The sequence below is a fragment of the Homarus americanus genome, unplaced genomic scaffold (genome assembly GCF_018991925.1).
Source record: "Homarus americanus isolate GMGI-L3 unplaced genomic scaffold, GMGI_Hamer_2.0 scaffold35450, whole genome shotgun sequence".
NCBI lineage: Eukaryota > Metazoa > Arthropoda > Malacostraca > Decapoda > Nephropidae > Homarus > Homarus americanus.
The window spans coordinates 195,001-211,743 of record NW_024737763.1 but is presented as its reverse complement, the minus strand read 5'-3'; the positions used below and the strand labels follow the sequence as shown (position 1 = coordinate 211,743).

Genomic DNA, 16,743 nt, shown 5'->3' with positions numbered 1-16,743 from the left:
CCATATGTAACTTATCACCCCTGTTCATTGTATATTTTCAGCCTTCGGGCTGTCATGTTATCTTAATAAACCGTTAATTATTATTATTATTTATTATTTACACACACACACACACACACACACACACACACACACACACAGATGAACGGAAATACGAACGAACAAAGACGACGAATTAAGGATTGTATACCACCAATAGGAAGTGACGGGTACTCACCTAATGAGCTGATTGGTTGGTTCGAAAATGGCAAAAGGACGATTATTATCAACCAATAAGCGCGCTGGGCAAGAAATTCCCTAATGAGGCAATCCACCAATGAGCATACGGGAAAATAACCACTAATGAGCGCGCTTAATGATCCTCCTCGACCAATAAGCATTCACGTTGACGATTTTCGACCAATGGGAGTGTATTAATACGATTCTCGACCAATGGAAGTGTGTTGTAGAGTATTCTCGACCAATGAGTGTGGACGACTCTCGACCAATGGGGTGTATTAAGACGACTCTCGACCAATGGGAGTGTATTAAGACGATTCTCGACAATGGGAGGTATTAGACGACTCTCGACCAATGAGAGTGTATTAGACGACTCTCGACCAATAGAGAGTATTATTAGAAGACTCTCGACCAATGAGAGTGTATTAAGACGATTCTCGACCAATGGAAGTGTGTTGTAGGTATTCTCGACCAATGAGAGTGTATTAAGACGACTCTCGACCAATGAGAATGTATTAAGACGACTCTCGACCAATGAGAGTGTGTTGTAGAGTATTCTCGACCAATGAGAGTGTATTAAGACGACTCGACCAATGGGAGTGTATTAGACGATTACTCGACCAATGAGGTGTATTAAGAAGATTCTCGACCAATGGGAGTGTATTAAGACGACTCTCGACCAATGGAGGTGTATTAAGACGACTCTCGACCAATGAGAGTGTATTAAGACGACTCTCGACCAATAGTGTGTTGTAGAGTATTCTCGACCAATGAGAGTGTATTAAGACGACTCTCGACCAATGGGAGTGTATTAAGACGATTCTCGACCAATGAGAGTGTATTAAGAAGATTCTCGACCAATGGGGTGTATTAAGACGACTCTCGACCAATGGGGTGTATTAAGACGACTCTCGACCAATGAGAGTGTATTAAGACGACCTCGACCAATGGGGAGTGTAAGACGACTCTCGACCAATGGGAGTGTATTAAGACGACTCTCGACCAATGGGAGTGTATTAAGACGACTCTCGACCAATGAGAGTGTATTAGAAGATTCTCGACCAATGGAAGTGTGTTGTAAGAGTATTCTCGACCAATGAGAGTGTAAGACGACTCTCGACCAATGAGAGTGTATTAAGACGACTCTCGACCAATGGGAAGTGTATTGTAGAGTATTCTCGACCAATGGGAGTGTATTGTAGAGTATTCTCGACCAATGGGAGGTATTGTAAGTATACTCGACCAATGGAGGTATTAAGACGACTCTCGACCAATGGGAGTGTATTAAGACGACTCTCGACCAATGGGGTGTATTAAGACGACTCTCGACCAATGGGAGTGTATTAAGACGACTCTCGACCAGATGAGTGTATTAAGACGACTCTCGACCAATGGGAGTGTATTAAGAGACTCTCGACCAATGGAAGTGTGTTGTAGAGTATTCTCGACCAATGAGAGTGTATTAGACGACTCTCGACCAATGAAGTGTACTAAGACGACTCTCGACCAATGGGAGTGTACTAAAGACGACTCTCGACCAATGGGAGGTACTAAGACGACTCTCGACCAATGGGAGTGTATTAAGACGACTCTCGACCAATGGGAGTGTATTAAGACGACTCTCGACCAATGGGAGTGTATTAAGACGACTCTCGACCAATGGGAGTGTATTAAGACGACTCTCGACCCAATGGGAGTGTATTAAGACGACTCTCGACCAATGAGAGTGTATTAAACGATTCTCGACCAATAGGAGTGTATTAAAACGACTCTCGACCAATGAGAGTGTATTAAGACGACTCTCGACCAATGAGAGTATATTAAGACGACTCTGACCAATGAGGTGTATTAAGACGACTCTCGACCAATAGAGTGTATTAAGACGACTCTCGACCAATGGGAGTGTATTAAAACGATTCTCGACCAATGGAAGTGTGTTGTAAGAGTATTCTCGACCAATGAGAGTGTATTAAGACGACTCTCGACCAATGAAGATGTATTAAAACGATTCTCGACCAATGGAAGTGTGTTGTAGGTATTCTCGACCAATGAGAAGTATTAAAACGACTCTCGACCAATGGGAAGTATATTAAGACGACTCTCGACCAATGGGAGTGTATTAAGACGACTCTCGACCAATGAGGTATTAAGACGACTCTCGACCAATGAGAGTGTATTAAGACGACTCTCGACCAATGAGAAGTGTATTAAGACGACTCTCGACCAATGAGAGTGTATTAAGACGATTCACCAATGAGTGTATTAAGACGACCAATGAGAGGTATTAAGACGACTCTTGACCAATGAGAGGTGATACACGACTCTCGACCAATGGAGAGTGTATTAAAACGATTCTACAGTAGAGTATTCTCGACCAATGAGAGTGTATTAAGACGACTCGACCAATGGGAGTGTATTAAGACGATCTCGACCAATGGAGTGTATTAAGACGACTCGACCAATGACAGTGTATTAAGACGACTCTCGACCAATGAGAGTGTATTAAGAAGATTCTCGACCAATGGGAGTATTAAGACGACTTCGACCAGAAGATTCTCGACCGTTGCATGACCAATGAGAGTGTATTAAGACGACTCTCGACCAATGAGAGTGTATAGACGATTCTCGACCAATGGGAGTGTATTGTAGAGTATTCTCGACCAATGAGAGTGTATTAAGATGACTCTCAACTAATGAGTAGTATATGACGACTCTCGACCAATGAGAGTATATTAGGATTCTCGACCAATGGGAGTATTAAGACGACTCTCGACCAATGAGAGTGTATAAGAAGATTCACGAGAGTGTATAAGACGACTCTCGACCAATGGTATTAAGACGACTCGACCAATGAGAGTGAGAAGATCTCTCGACCAATGTAGACGACTTCGACCAATGAGACTCTCGACCAATGAATCGACTCTACAAATGAGATCTCTCGACCAATGAGAGTATTTGAGACTCGACCAATGAGAGTGTATTAAGACGACTCTCGACCAATGAGAGTGTATTAAGACGACTCTCGACCAATGAGAGTGGTTAAGACGACTTCGACCAATGAGAGTGTATTAAGACGACTTCCTCGACCAATGAGAGTGTATTAAGACGACTCGACCTGTTAAGACGACTCTCGACCAATGAGAGTGTATTAAGACGACTCATCGACCAATGAGAGTGTGTTGTAGAGCATTCTCGACCAATGAGAGTGTATTAAGACGACTCGACCAATGAGAGTGTATGATGATTTCGACCAATGAGTGATTAAGACGACTCGACCAATGGGAGGTATTGTAGAGTATTCTCGACCAAGAGAGTATTAAGACGACTCTCGACCAATGGGAGTTATTAAGACGACTCTCGACCAATGGGAGGTATTAAGACGACTCTCGACCAATGAGTGTATAAGACGACTCTCGACCAATGAGAGTGTGTTGTAGAGTCTCGATCAATGGGAGTGTATTAAGACGACTCGACCAATGAGTGTGTTGTAGAGTATTCTCGACCAATGAGAGTGTATTAAGATGATTCTCGACCAATGGGTGTATTACACGACTCGACCAATGAGAGTGTGTTGTAGAGTCTCGACCAATGGAGTGTATTAAGACGACTCTCGACCAATGAGAGTGTGTTGTAGAGTATTCTCGACCAATGAGAGTGTATTAAGACGACTCGCACCAATGGAGGTATTAAGACGACTCTCGACCATGAGAGTATTAAGACGACTCTCGACCAATGAGAGGTAAGGTAGAGTATTCTCGACCAATGGGAGGTATTAAGACGACTCTCGACCGATGAGAGTGTATTAAGATGACTCTCGACCAATGAGAGTGTATTAAGACGACTCTCACAATGAGAGTGTGTTGTAGAGTATTCTCGACCAATGAGAGTGTATTAAGACGACTCTCGACCAATGAGGTAAGGTAGAGTATTACTCGACCAATGAGAGTGTATTAAGACGACTCGACCAATGAGAGGTAAGGTATTCTCGGCATGAGAGTGTATTAAGACGACTCTCGACCAATGAGTGTAGTATAAGACGACTTGACCAATGAGAGTATTAAGACGATTCTCGACCAATGGGAGTGTATTAAGACGACTCTCGACCGGAGTAGTACTAAGACGACTCGACCAATGAGAGTGTATTAAGACGATTCTCGACCAATGGGAGTGTATTAAGACGACTCTCGACCAAAGTGTATTAAGACGATTCTCGACCAATGGGAGTGTATTAAGACGACTCTCGACCAATGAGAGGTATTAGACGATCTCGACCAATGGGAGTGTATTAAGACGACTCTCGACTAATGGGAGTGTACTAAGACGACTCTCGACCAATGGGAGTGTATTAAGACGACTCTCGACTGGAGGGTGGTGAATATCTTCGACCAATGGGAGTGCATTACACGATTCTCGACCAATCGGAGTGCATTAAGGCGATTCTCAACCAATGGGGAGGTGATGGGATTATTCTTAAGCACAGTACAGGACTTCAGAATTACTACAGTAACAACCACCAACTACCACCACCACAACCACCACACCACCACCACACAACCATACCACCACAAACCACACCACAAACCATTACCACCACAACCATTACCACCAATAAACCATTTAATTTCACCACAACCATTACCACCTACCAAACTACCACCACAACCACCACCACCACCATAACCATTACCACCACAACCATTACCACCACACAACCACCACCACCAAACAAACCATTACCACCACAACCCATTACCACCAAAACCACCACCACCACCACCAAAACAAACCATTACCACCTCACAACCATTACTAACTAATAACCATTACCACCACAACCATTACCACCATCAACCACCACCAAAAACTACCACACCACCAAACAAACCATTACCACCACAACCACTCTCACCACCATAACCACCACCACCATAACCACCACCACCACAACCATTACCACCACAACCATTATCCACCACAACCATTACCACCACAACCACTACCACCACCACAAACCATTACCACCACAACCATTACCACCACAACCACCACCACCACCACCACAAACCCATTACCACCACAACCATTACACACCACAACCACTACCACCACCACAACCATTACCACCACAAACCATTACCACCACAACCACCACCACCACCACAACCATTACCACCACAACCATTACCACCACAACCATTACCACCAACAACTACCACCACCATAACCACCACCACCACACAACCACCACCACCACAACCATTACCACCACAACCATTACCACCACAACTAACCACCACCATAACCACCACCACCACAACCACCACCACCACAACCATTACCACCAACCACCACCACCAACAAACCATTACCACCACAACCATTACCACCACAACCACCACCACCACAACCATTACCACCAAAACCACCACTCTATCAAATCAGGTCAAAATACCAATCCGTTTTCTTAAGAGGTTTATAACAGTCCCTGGTATAGAAAACGGAGACTTATGACTTGCTCCACGTCTTACAGTAGTCTCCACTCAGGCTACGGTAGTCCCCACGGTAGTTACCACGAAGACTAGAAAAAAAAGAGTCCTTGGGGTCTATATCAGTCCCCATATCCCCCATTAAAGCTATTGTAGTCCCCAGTGACGTTACAATAGTCCCATAACGATATTTAAAGTCCCCAATCAGATAACAGTCCTCAGAAGGCTACTACAAAATAGACCTTAATTACACCTACAGCAGTCCTCCGATCTCTCCTTCAATTTACAGCCCCTGCACCCCAAAAAAATACAATAGCCCCACATCCTCCCAGTCAATAGTCCCCTGCCCCCTCAGTCTACATAGCCCCACACTCCCCCATCTACAAATCCCCTGTCTACAATAGCCCCTCAGCTCCACATAGTCCCCTCAGTCTACAGTAGCCCCGCCCCATCTACAATAACCTGCCCCAGTCTACAATAGCCCCCCTTCACCCGTCTAAAATAGCCCCCTGTTCACCCGTCTAAAATAGCCCCCGCCCCACCTAGTTCTCCAGTCTACAAAAGCCCCCGTTCATCCGTCCAAATAGCCCCGCCCCACCCAACAATAGTTCCTCCAGCTCACACCAGCCTGCCCCAGTCTACAATAGCCCCCTGTTCACCCGTCTAAAATAGCCCCGCCCCACCCACACAATAGTCCCCTCCAGTCTACAATGGCCCCCCCCTGCCCACCCGTCTAAAATAGCCTCCGCCCCACTCCACAATAGTCCCCTCCAGTCTACACAGCCCCCGCTCACCCTGTCTAAAATAGCCTCCGCCCCAATCACAATAGTCCTCCAGTCTACAATAGCCCCCCGCTCACCCGTCTAAAATAGCCTCCGCCCAATCTACAATAGTCCCTCCAGTCTACAATAGCCCCTCCTGACACATACCCCCAGCTCCGTTTTCACACCGCTGTCACCGTACTGAAAGCCCCCCAAAATTAACCCATTTATTTGGTTTCTTACTGAATACAGACCCTTGCTGTAACACTGTACCTTGGTGAGTAGTAGTAGTAGTACAGGAGTAGCAGTAGTAGTTGTAGTACAGTAGTAGTTGAGATAAATGTATAGTATATATCAGGTGCCTCAAAGAGAGCTCAGGTTCTCAACTGGCTCAGCCATGTTAATATTGTTATTATTATCCACTCTGTATCTGTATTTTTCTTAAATAAACTGTTACAATTCAATTCTGTTACAATTCAATCTACAGTGTTTGTGGAACATATTGGGAGTGTGGAGAGGGAATGCAGCAATGGTGAATGAATGATGTCACCCTTGCATTGTCACTGAATAGTTCTTTCCCTTGATGGCATAATCACAAATATTCTGTGTTCACTATGTCAACAAGCGAGTTTCAGGTTATTTACTGGACGGCTATTGCAGGTGCCAGTGCCAGTGTCGATAGTCCTGTTTTTTACAGGGGTGGCATCGAGACTCGCCCATGGTGCCGCGCCCCCACACTTACGGTCGCCCCTCCCCCCTCCACAAGTAACGGTAATAATACCCATGTAGTGTCGGCCGACCAAGTGAGTATATATAGCCATATTACATCAGTGCGAATTCATAGAAAAGTTACTGGCTGCCATATAAACAAGTGTTAGGTGTGGCACCTGGTTCTAGTGCATCATCTCTGATGTGTGGATTGTCGCCCACGGGCTACACACCACGCGCGCTAACATACGCCCCTGTCACCCGGACACGGTAGTACAGCCAGTCACCTCTGCCCTTTTAATTATAAGAACTAGTTTTTCTGTATAGACCAAAGCAGATGTCGGAGGTGATTTAACTGTCGCCCAAGGTGCGGGAACACTATGCCGCAACAGAGACATTGCTGGGTCTAGCACAGGACCAAAATGCACTAGCTGTGAATGTGCGAGAAACAAATCCCATTCTGTGTGGGTTTGCAGAAAGGGAAACAATTGTCGGAACCCGCCATGGTAGAGCCGACATTAGGAGGCTGCAGTGGCTATCGCCGACCCAACCGTTCTCGATGATCCTAAATGATAGCAGTGAGTCTACTCAACCTGAAAAATGTAGCACTAATAAACGCTGCTCCAATAGTAGCTGATGTCCACGAGGTAATGGAGAGACAGCCACCACAGGAAATAAGTATGTCGATGGGAAAATGCTGACATATAAGAAGAAACTTCATCTGTCAGGTGGTCGCCAACTAACTCATTGAACCACCCAAGTGTGCGGCCACCAAAGAAAATGATTCGGGAGATGATTCACCTCATGACTGGGAGTACCAGACTGTTTCATTTTCATACTGCATACACACATCTATTCTGTCAGAGGACACACATGCACATTTCAAGCACGAAGAAAATGTGAGCTAATGAAGAGAAGATTGACAATGCAGAATGGGGGCCCTTGATGATCTCCCTATGAAGGCACACTGCAGGAGAGACTAAATTTGTGAAGACGGAAGCAAAAACACCGATGACGTTGCAAGAAAGTTTTCTTTTCAAAACAAATGTGGGGAAAAGTGTCTTGGCGGTAAGATCTTCACAGAGAATTCCTCCAGTGGAGTTCTGCTAATAGACAGAGAGACATTAAAACAACTGAGAAAGCAGCAACATCCCCCTGCAAGTAAAGGCACCCAGGGTGCCTATATCCCACCAAATACTGGTACTGTTCAAGAAAACAACAGGAGGGATGTAGGGAAAAAAGGCACTGAAGGACTCAGGGAGGCCGGCCCTTCAGGTCTGGATGCAAACGGCTGAGGTCATCCTCAGCACCAATGCTGGCCCTGCAGCAAGCATTCCTGCACTGCCATTGCCGTCCTGCAAGAAAGTTGCATCCAGCAGCCAACACCTCCATGCTCTGACGGCCTGCTGCTCCCATTCCCTGGGATAAGAATCCAGACTACCATAGGGGTGGGGAAGTGCTGAGGCAGATCATCGGAAAGTGCATAATGGAGGTGGTAAAGGATGATGTCAGCAGCAGCAGGAACTAAAGCTTAGGTATGGCCACCAGGCTGAGGAAGCTGCCATTCAATATGAGAACGATATTTGAGCAGTTTTATCAGACGCTGTTCTCCCAGGACGTCAACCGCATTCAACATAAACTGCAAGGCCGCATTGCACAACATCAAGATCAAGTGTCCGCTTTAATGTTGAACCTTATAGAATCCATCAATCTTTATATAGTAAACAACATACTTAAGAGGTGATACCATCATACAGCAGGAAAAGTGGAGGACATCAAAAGTGGTGGGACCTGGTACCAGCTACTAGGTACCACCACAGCAAGTCCTTCATTGTGAAGCCAGAACATCATGAACGGGCAATGATAAGCCTGGTGGAAGTGAGGTCAAATAACAAAGGATGGCCAAAGACACTATGCGTAATCGCACGACGGTCTCAAGACTGGAGTACGTACCTGGGAAAGGTGAATATGGGTTAGGAAAATCCAAGCTCTGGGTTCTGGAGATTACAACACAGAGCACACATGCGGCTTTTGCAGGCATTCACCTGCATCAAACATCGTTGAACTACCTTGGATGCATCACTATCCTATACCTTGGTCTCATCCACCCTCTGGAAGAGGCTTACTGCTGCCACTCTCATTCCCAAATTAGAAACACCCTCATCTAACCCCAGCAGAAAGATCACTCTTGCACTACCACGAGACTGGGAGGAATGGGATTTTACAAACTGAGAGATTGGCTACACTGAACATCCACCAAACATCAAAACTCAGCTAAGCTCACGGCAGCCCTCACGGACCACATAATAGCTCTAGAATGCAACAGGGAGGTGATACTCTGAAGTGAAATAAACAAGATTCTAAATATCCATGATTAAACCACACGGGTTAAAGATAAGTTGCAGCAACTGCTGCTGTGCAACAGAGAATTCTGAAAAAAGAAAGAGAAGGCAGGAGGTGGGTGCCTTAAACTTGTTAACGACGTTACCGATGAGGGCAAATGGTTTAGCCCAAATAAACAAGAACTTACAGATGCCACGTTTAAGGTACGGTAGGTCAGTAGAAGGCTTGCCCTCCTCCAATATAAGGTGGTTCTTCCTATGACGTCACGACTCACGCCATGGTGCAAGAAAAGGAGCTTCATGCAGGCATGACGAAGTAAGGACCCTCACAGCAAATATAAGCATGAACGGCCGTTATGTCATGGTAGAACTGACCTCCTTCCATTAGACGGTGAGAATTTCCAACATAGGGATTCCGAAACAAATCCAATCTATTTGTGTTGATTAGTGCCGAGATTCTTGACGCTGGGACAGCGAAATTTCGACATCAGATTTTTATCCCATGGCCGAGATGTCACCGTAACTTAGCTCTTGATGCTGCACACAGGAGGAACGAGAACGACAAGATAAGGGCATACCGAGAGAATTAGAACTTGATCACAGTAGCTTGACTTTAGTGTTCACAATCCTGCGGGAGGATCTGCGCAAGATACCACACCAGACTCGCGAGTGCTATCCGAACAGAAGCAGCAGCCCAGAAGTTATGTTGGTTGTTTCCGATGAGATGTCGACTGTCCTTTCATCTCCTTAGGTCGGCTTTTGTTTGCCTCAGGGGAATGAGAGAGCATCAGCCCCTGCTTTCACAGCGTTGCAGATATTGACTATGAGGCAACAGTCACTTAAATGCCGTATAGATCTGCGGTCAACCAACTCAACACAGCTAGGACAGCTAATAAGTGTATTAGGATATTTAATTTCAAGGTAATAAAATATGGCGAAGGTGTGTGGCTATAGGGGAGTGCTTGCCATTAAAAAAGTAATAATAGTAGTAGTAGTAGTAGTAGTAGTAGTAGTAGTAGTACAGCATAAGTAGTAAAAATAATAATAATATTTTAGTGACAACAAACCAATTATACCGTTAATTAGATAGACAGACAGACACAGATACAGACAGACAGACAGACAGACCAAACACAAATACGGACAGACAGATAGATAGAAACACACACACACACACACACACACACACACACAGACTCAGACGCACACAAGCACAGTCAGACACGCACAGACTCAGATGCACACACTCAGACGCACGTACACTCAGATAGACACGCACATAGACTCAGACGCACACAAACTCAGACGCACACAAACTCAGACGCACACACTCAGGCAGACACGCACACTCACACAGACACAGACAGACACGAGGATAAGTGACTGACAGATAGACAAAGACCTGAGCAATTAGGAAATTAAACTAAGGAGATGGTACAGTGTGGAGGGAGGAGGGAGGAGGGTAGTGGAGGTGTGGAGGAGGAGGTGTGGAGGAGGAAGGTGTGGAGGAGGTGTGGAGGAGGGAGGGGGAGGGGTGGAGGAGGTGTGGGGGGGAGGGAGGGGTGGTGGTGGAGGGGGATGGTGGTGGAGGGAGGGTGGTGAGAGGGAGAATGAGGATGGAGGTGTGGAGGAGATGGGTGTGGAGGGTGGAAGGAGGGTGGGAGAGGGGGGGAGTGGGGAGGAGGGTAGTGGTGGAGGGAGGTAGTGGTGGAGGAGGAGGGTAGGGAGGAGGGGAGGAGGAGGGAGTGGTGGAGGAGGAGGAGTGGTGGAGGAGGTAGTGGAGAGGAGGGGCGCTGGAGGAGGTGGGGATTTGAAGGAAGAATGGAGAGAGAGAGAGTGTAGATTCCATTATCTATTAACTGGAATGACAAATGATTAACTATAACCACTACGAATCCCTTCAATCAGCCAATCAGAAACGTCGTTTTGCCAGGAAGGAGCCATACCTGTTGTCTTTTTACAGTGGGGGACAACAGGAACCAGCTCTAACACACCTGTTGTTTAAGAGGTTAAGTGAGAACAGGAAGTCAGTCTAGGTCAGGTGTTTGTTGCATCAATAAATCCTTACACACACACACACACACACACACACACACACACACACACACACACACACACACACACACACACAGAGCCCTGATCAAATAAACAGAAGTACGAACAAGGCTATCCGTATCTGTCTTGCACAAAGAGAGAGAGAGAGAGATACATTTACAAATTTATAGACATATCGCCAACTCATTTACATATTCGCAAACAAATAAATAAAAAATAAACAATTTATTTACAAGCATAATTCTTACAATTTTTTTTCTTACGAATAAAACTAAAACAAAATAAATTTATAAATGTTTTTGTCGGTGAGAAATGATGACAATTTGCAAAGGTTATTCAAGTAATTTATTCTCCAATATGAAGTAAATTTTAATACCAGAAAAAATGAGAATAAATTGGTGAAAAATCAATATTTTTCTCTATTTTTTAAGTGACATTTAATAATTTTTTGAGAGTAAAATAAGTCTATATTTTGTGAGTAATGTCAACATCTCTCTCTCTCTCTCTCTCTCTCTCTCTCATCATCAATATCTTAGGCATCCTCCTTCCTCCTTCCCTCCACCCAAACACCTCCTTCCCTCCCTAGTATTTTCTCCCTCCTCCCTCCCCTCACCCCCACCTTCCCTCCCTCCTCCCCACCCTCCTCCCTCACCCCCACCTCCTTCCCTCACCCCCCTTCCCCTCCTCCCTCACCCCACCTTCCTCCCTCCTCCCTCACCCCCCCCTCCCACCTCCCTCCTTCCCTCACCCCCACCTTCCTCCTCCCTCCTCACCCCCACCTTCCCTCCCCTCCCTCCCCCCCACCTTCCCTCCCTCCCTCCCTCCCCACCTTCCCTCCCTCCCCTCACCCCCACCTTCCCTCCCTCCCCTCTCACCCCACACCTTCCTTCCCTCTTCCCTTCCCTCCCTCCCTCCCCTCACCCCCCACCTTCCCTCCTCCCCCTCACCCCCCTTCCTTCCCCTCCCCCCCCCACCTTCCCTCCCTCCCCTCACTCCCCCCTTCCCCTCCCCTCCCTCCTCACCCCACCTTCCCTCCTCCCTCCCCTCACCTTCCCTCTCCCTCTCCCCACCTTCCCCTCCCCTCCCTCACCCCACCTTCCTTCCCTCACCCCCCACCTCCCCTCCTCCCTCACCTTCCCTCCTCCCCTCCCCTCACCCCACCTTCCCTCCTCCCCTCACCACCTTCCCTCACCCCTTCCCTCCCCTCCCTCCTCCCCACCTTCCTTCCCTCACCCCCACCTTCCTCCTCCCTCACCCCACCTTCCTCCTCCTCTCCTTCCCTCCCCCCACCTTCCTCCTCCTCCCTCACCCCCCTTCCCTCCCCTCACCCCACCCCCTCCTTCCCTCCCCCACCTTCCTCCCTCCTCACCCCCACACCTTCCTTCCCCTCACCCCACCTTCCCTCCTTCCCTCTCCTTCCCCTTCCCTCCTCCCCTCCCCCCACCTTCTTCCTCACCCCCACCTTCCTCCTCCTCACCCACACCTTCCCTCCCTCCCTCACCCCCACCTTCCCTCCCTCCCTCACCCCACACCTTCCTTCCCTCACCCCCACCTTCCCTCCCTCCCTCCCTCCCCCCACCTTCCTCCCTCCCTCATCCCACCTTCCCTCCTTCCCTCACCCCCCCCACCTTCCCTCCCTCACCCCCCTTCCTTCCCTCACCCCACCTTCCTCCTCCTCACCCCACCTTCCTTCCTCTCCTCATCCCTCCCCCACCTTCCTCCCTCACCCCACACCTTCCTTCCCTCCACCCCACCTTCCTCCCCTCCCTCTTCCTTCCTCCCTCCCTCACCCCCACACCTTCCTTCCCTCACCCCCACCTTCCCTCCCTCCTCACCCCCACCTTCCCTCCCTCCCTCACCCCCACCTTCCCTCCTCCTCACCTTCCTTCCTCTCCCCCCACCTTCCTCCTCCCTCACCCCCTCCCTCCCTCACCCCCACCTTCCTTCCCTCCCTCTTCCTTTCCCTCCCTCACCCCACCTTCCTCCTCACCTCCTCCTCCCTCACCCCACCTTTCCTCCCTCTCCTTCCCTCACCCCCACCTTCCTTCCCTCCCCACCTTCTCCTCCTCACCCCACCCCTTCCTTCCCTCACCCCACCTTCCCTCCCTCCCCACCCTCCTCCCTCACCCCACCTTCCCTCTCCCTCACCCCCACCTTCCTTCCCTCACCCCACCTTCCCTCCTCCTCCACCCCCACCTTCCTCCTCCTCCCCACCCCACCTTCCTCCCTCCTCACCCCACCTTCCTTCCCTCACCCCCCACCTTCCTCCCCTCCCTCACCCCCCACCTTCTCCTCCTCACCCCCCACCTTCCCTCCTCCCCTCACCCCACCTTCTTCCCTCACCCCACCTTCCTCCTCCCTCCCTCACCCCCACCTTCCCTCCTTCCTCACCCCCCACCTTCCCTCCTTCCTCCCTCACCCCACACCTTCCTTCCCTCACCTTCCCTCCCTCCCTCACCCCTTCCTTCCTCACCCCCCACCTTCCCTCCTCCTCCCTCACCCCCACCTTCCCCTCCCTCCCCTCACCCCCCCCACCTTCCTCCCCTCCCTCCACCCCCACACCTTCCTTCCTCACCCCCACCTTCCCCTCCCCTCTCTCCCTCACCCCCTTCCCTCCCCTCCCTCTCATCCCCCTTCCCTCCTTCCCTCCCCACCTTCCCTCCCTCCCCTCACCCCACCTTTCCCTCCTTCCCTCACCCACCTTCCTCCCTCACCCCCCACCTTCCTCCCTCCCTCCCTCCCCCCCCACCCTTCCTTCCCCTCACCCCCACCTTCCCTCCCTCCTCACCCCACCTTCCTTCCCTCACCCCACTCTTCCTCCTCCCTCCCCACCCCCCACCTTCCCTCCTCCCCTCACCCCCCACCTTCCTCCTCCTCACCCCACCTTCCTTCCTCCTTCCCCCCACCTTCCCTCCCTCCTCACCCCACCTTCCTTCCCTCCCCCCCACCTTCCTCCTCCTCACCCCCCACCTTCCCTTCCTCCCACCTTCCTCCTCCCTACACCTTCCTTCCCTCCTTACCTTCCTTCCCCTCACCCCCCACCTTCCCTCCCCTCCTCCCCCACCTTCCCTCACCCCCTTCCTCCTCCTCCCCCCTTCCTCCTCCTCACCTTCCTTCCTCACCCCCACCTTCCTCCCTCCCCTCACCCCCCCACCTTCCCCTCTCCCCTCACCCCCTTCCCTCCCCTCCCTCCACCTTCCTTCCCTCACCCCCACCCTCCTCCCTCTCCTCCCTCCCTCACCCCTTCCTCCCTCACCCCTTTCCTTCCCTCCTTCCTTCCCTCCCCACCTTCCTCCCTCCTCACCCCACACCTTCCCCCCTCTCCCTCCTTACCTTCCTTCCCCTCCCTCCCTCCTCACCTTCCTTCCTCACCCCCACCTTCCTCCTCCTCACCCCCCCACCCTCCTCCTCCTCACCCCACCTTCCTCCTCCCTCACCCACCTTCCTTCCCCTCCCCCCACCTTCCTCCCTCCCTCACCCCCACCTTCCCTCCCTCCCCTCACCCCCACCCCTTCCTCCCTCCCCTCACCCCACACCTTCTTCCCTCCACCCCCCCCCACCCCTTCCCTCCCCTCCCTCCCTCACCCCCACCTTCCCTCCCTCCCTCCCCCACCTTCCTCCTTCCCCTCACCCCACCTTCCTTCCCTCACCCCCACCTTCCCCTCCTCCCTCCCTCCCCACCCCACCTTCCCTCCTTCCCTCACCCCCCACCTTCCTCCTTCCTCCTCACCCCACACCTTCCTTCCCTCACCACCTTCCTCCCTCCTCACCCCACCTTCCTTCCCTCACCCCCCCACCTTCCTCCCTCCTCCCTCACCCCCCACCTTCCCTCCTCCCTCACCCCCACCTTCCTCCCTCCCTCACCCCCACCTTCCTTCCCTCTTCCCACCTTCCCTCCCTCTCTCCCTCCCCCCACCTTCCTCCCCTCCCTCATCCCCACCTTCCTCCTTCCCTCACCCCCCACCTTCCTCCTCCCTCACCCCCCCTTCCCTCACCCCACCCCCTTCCTTCCCTCACCCCACCTTCCTCCTCCCCTCCTTCCCTTCCCTCCCCCCACCTTCCTCCTCCCTCACCCCACCTTCCTTCCCCTCACCCCACCTTCCCTCCTCCTCACCCCCCTTCCCTCCTCCTCACCCCCCACCTTCCCTCCCTCCTCACCCCACCTTCCTTCCCTCACCCCCCCACCTTCCCTCCCTCCTCACCCCACCTTCCTTCCTCACCCCACCTTCCCTCCCCTCCCTCACCCCCACCTTCCTTCCCTCACCCCACCTTCCCTCCTCCCTCACCCCACCTTCCTTCCCTCCCCCCACCTTCCCTCCTCCCTCACCCCCCACCTTCCCTCCTTCCCCTCCACCCCCCACCTTCCCTCCCTCCCTCACCCCACCTTCCCTCCTTCCCCTCACCCCCACACCTTCCTTCCCTCACCCCCACCTTCCCTCCTCCCTCCCACCTTCCTTCCCTCACCCCCACCTTCCTCCTCCCTCACCCCCCTTCCCTCCTCCCCTCACCCACACCTTCCTTCCTCACCCCCACCTTCCTCCCTCCCTCACCCCCCACCTTCCCTCCTTCCCTCACCCCACCTTCCTTCCCTCACCCCACCTTCCTCCCCTCCCTCACCCCCACCTTCCCTTCCCCTCTTCCCCACCTTCCTCCCTCCCTCACCCACCTTCCTTCCCCTCACCCCCACCTTCCTCCCTCCCTCCCCCCCCCACCTTCCCTCCCTCCCCCTCACCCCCCACCTTCCCTCCCTCCCTCACCCCCACACCTTCCTCCCTCACCCCCACCTTCCCTCCCTCCCTCACCCCACACCTTCCTTCCCTCCCCCCCACCTTCCCTCCCTCCCTCACCCCACCTTCCTTCCCTCCCCCCACCTTCCCTCCCTCCCTCACCCCACCTTCCTTCCTCACCCCCCACCTTCCCTCCCTCCCTCATCCCCCCCCTCCTTCCCCTCCCACCCCCCACCCCTTCCCTCCCTCCCTCACCCCACACCTTCCTCCTTCCTCACCCCCACCTTCCTTCCCTCCACCCCACCTTCCCTCCCTCCCTCACCCCACACCTTCCTTCCTCCTCCACCCCCCCCTCCCTCCCTCCACCCCCCACCTTCCCTCCCTCCCTCACCCCACACCTTCCCTCCTTCCCTCACCCCCACACCTTCCTTCCTCCACCCCCCAC

At 51.5% G+C, this 16,743-nt stretch overlaps 1 protein-coding gene across 1 annotated transcript in view; it reads left to right on the top strand.

Annotated features, from left to right (window-relative positions):
- The first annotated feature begins 3,896 nt into the window (after positions 1-3,896).
- Positions 3,897-16,743, top strand: part of LOC121873583 (sporozoite surface protein 2-like) — a 14,091-nt gene continuing 1,244 nt past the window's right edge. The window contains exon 1 of the mRNA XM_042377223.1: positions 3,897-3,958. Coding sequence (XP_042233157.1) covers positions 3,897-3,958 — 62 coding nt within the window. The remainder of the gene's footprint in view (positions 3,959-16,743) is intronic.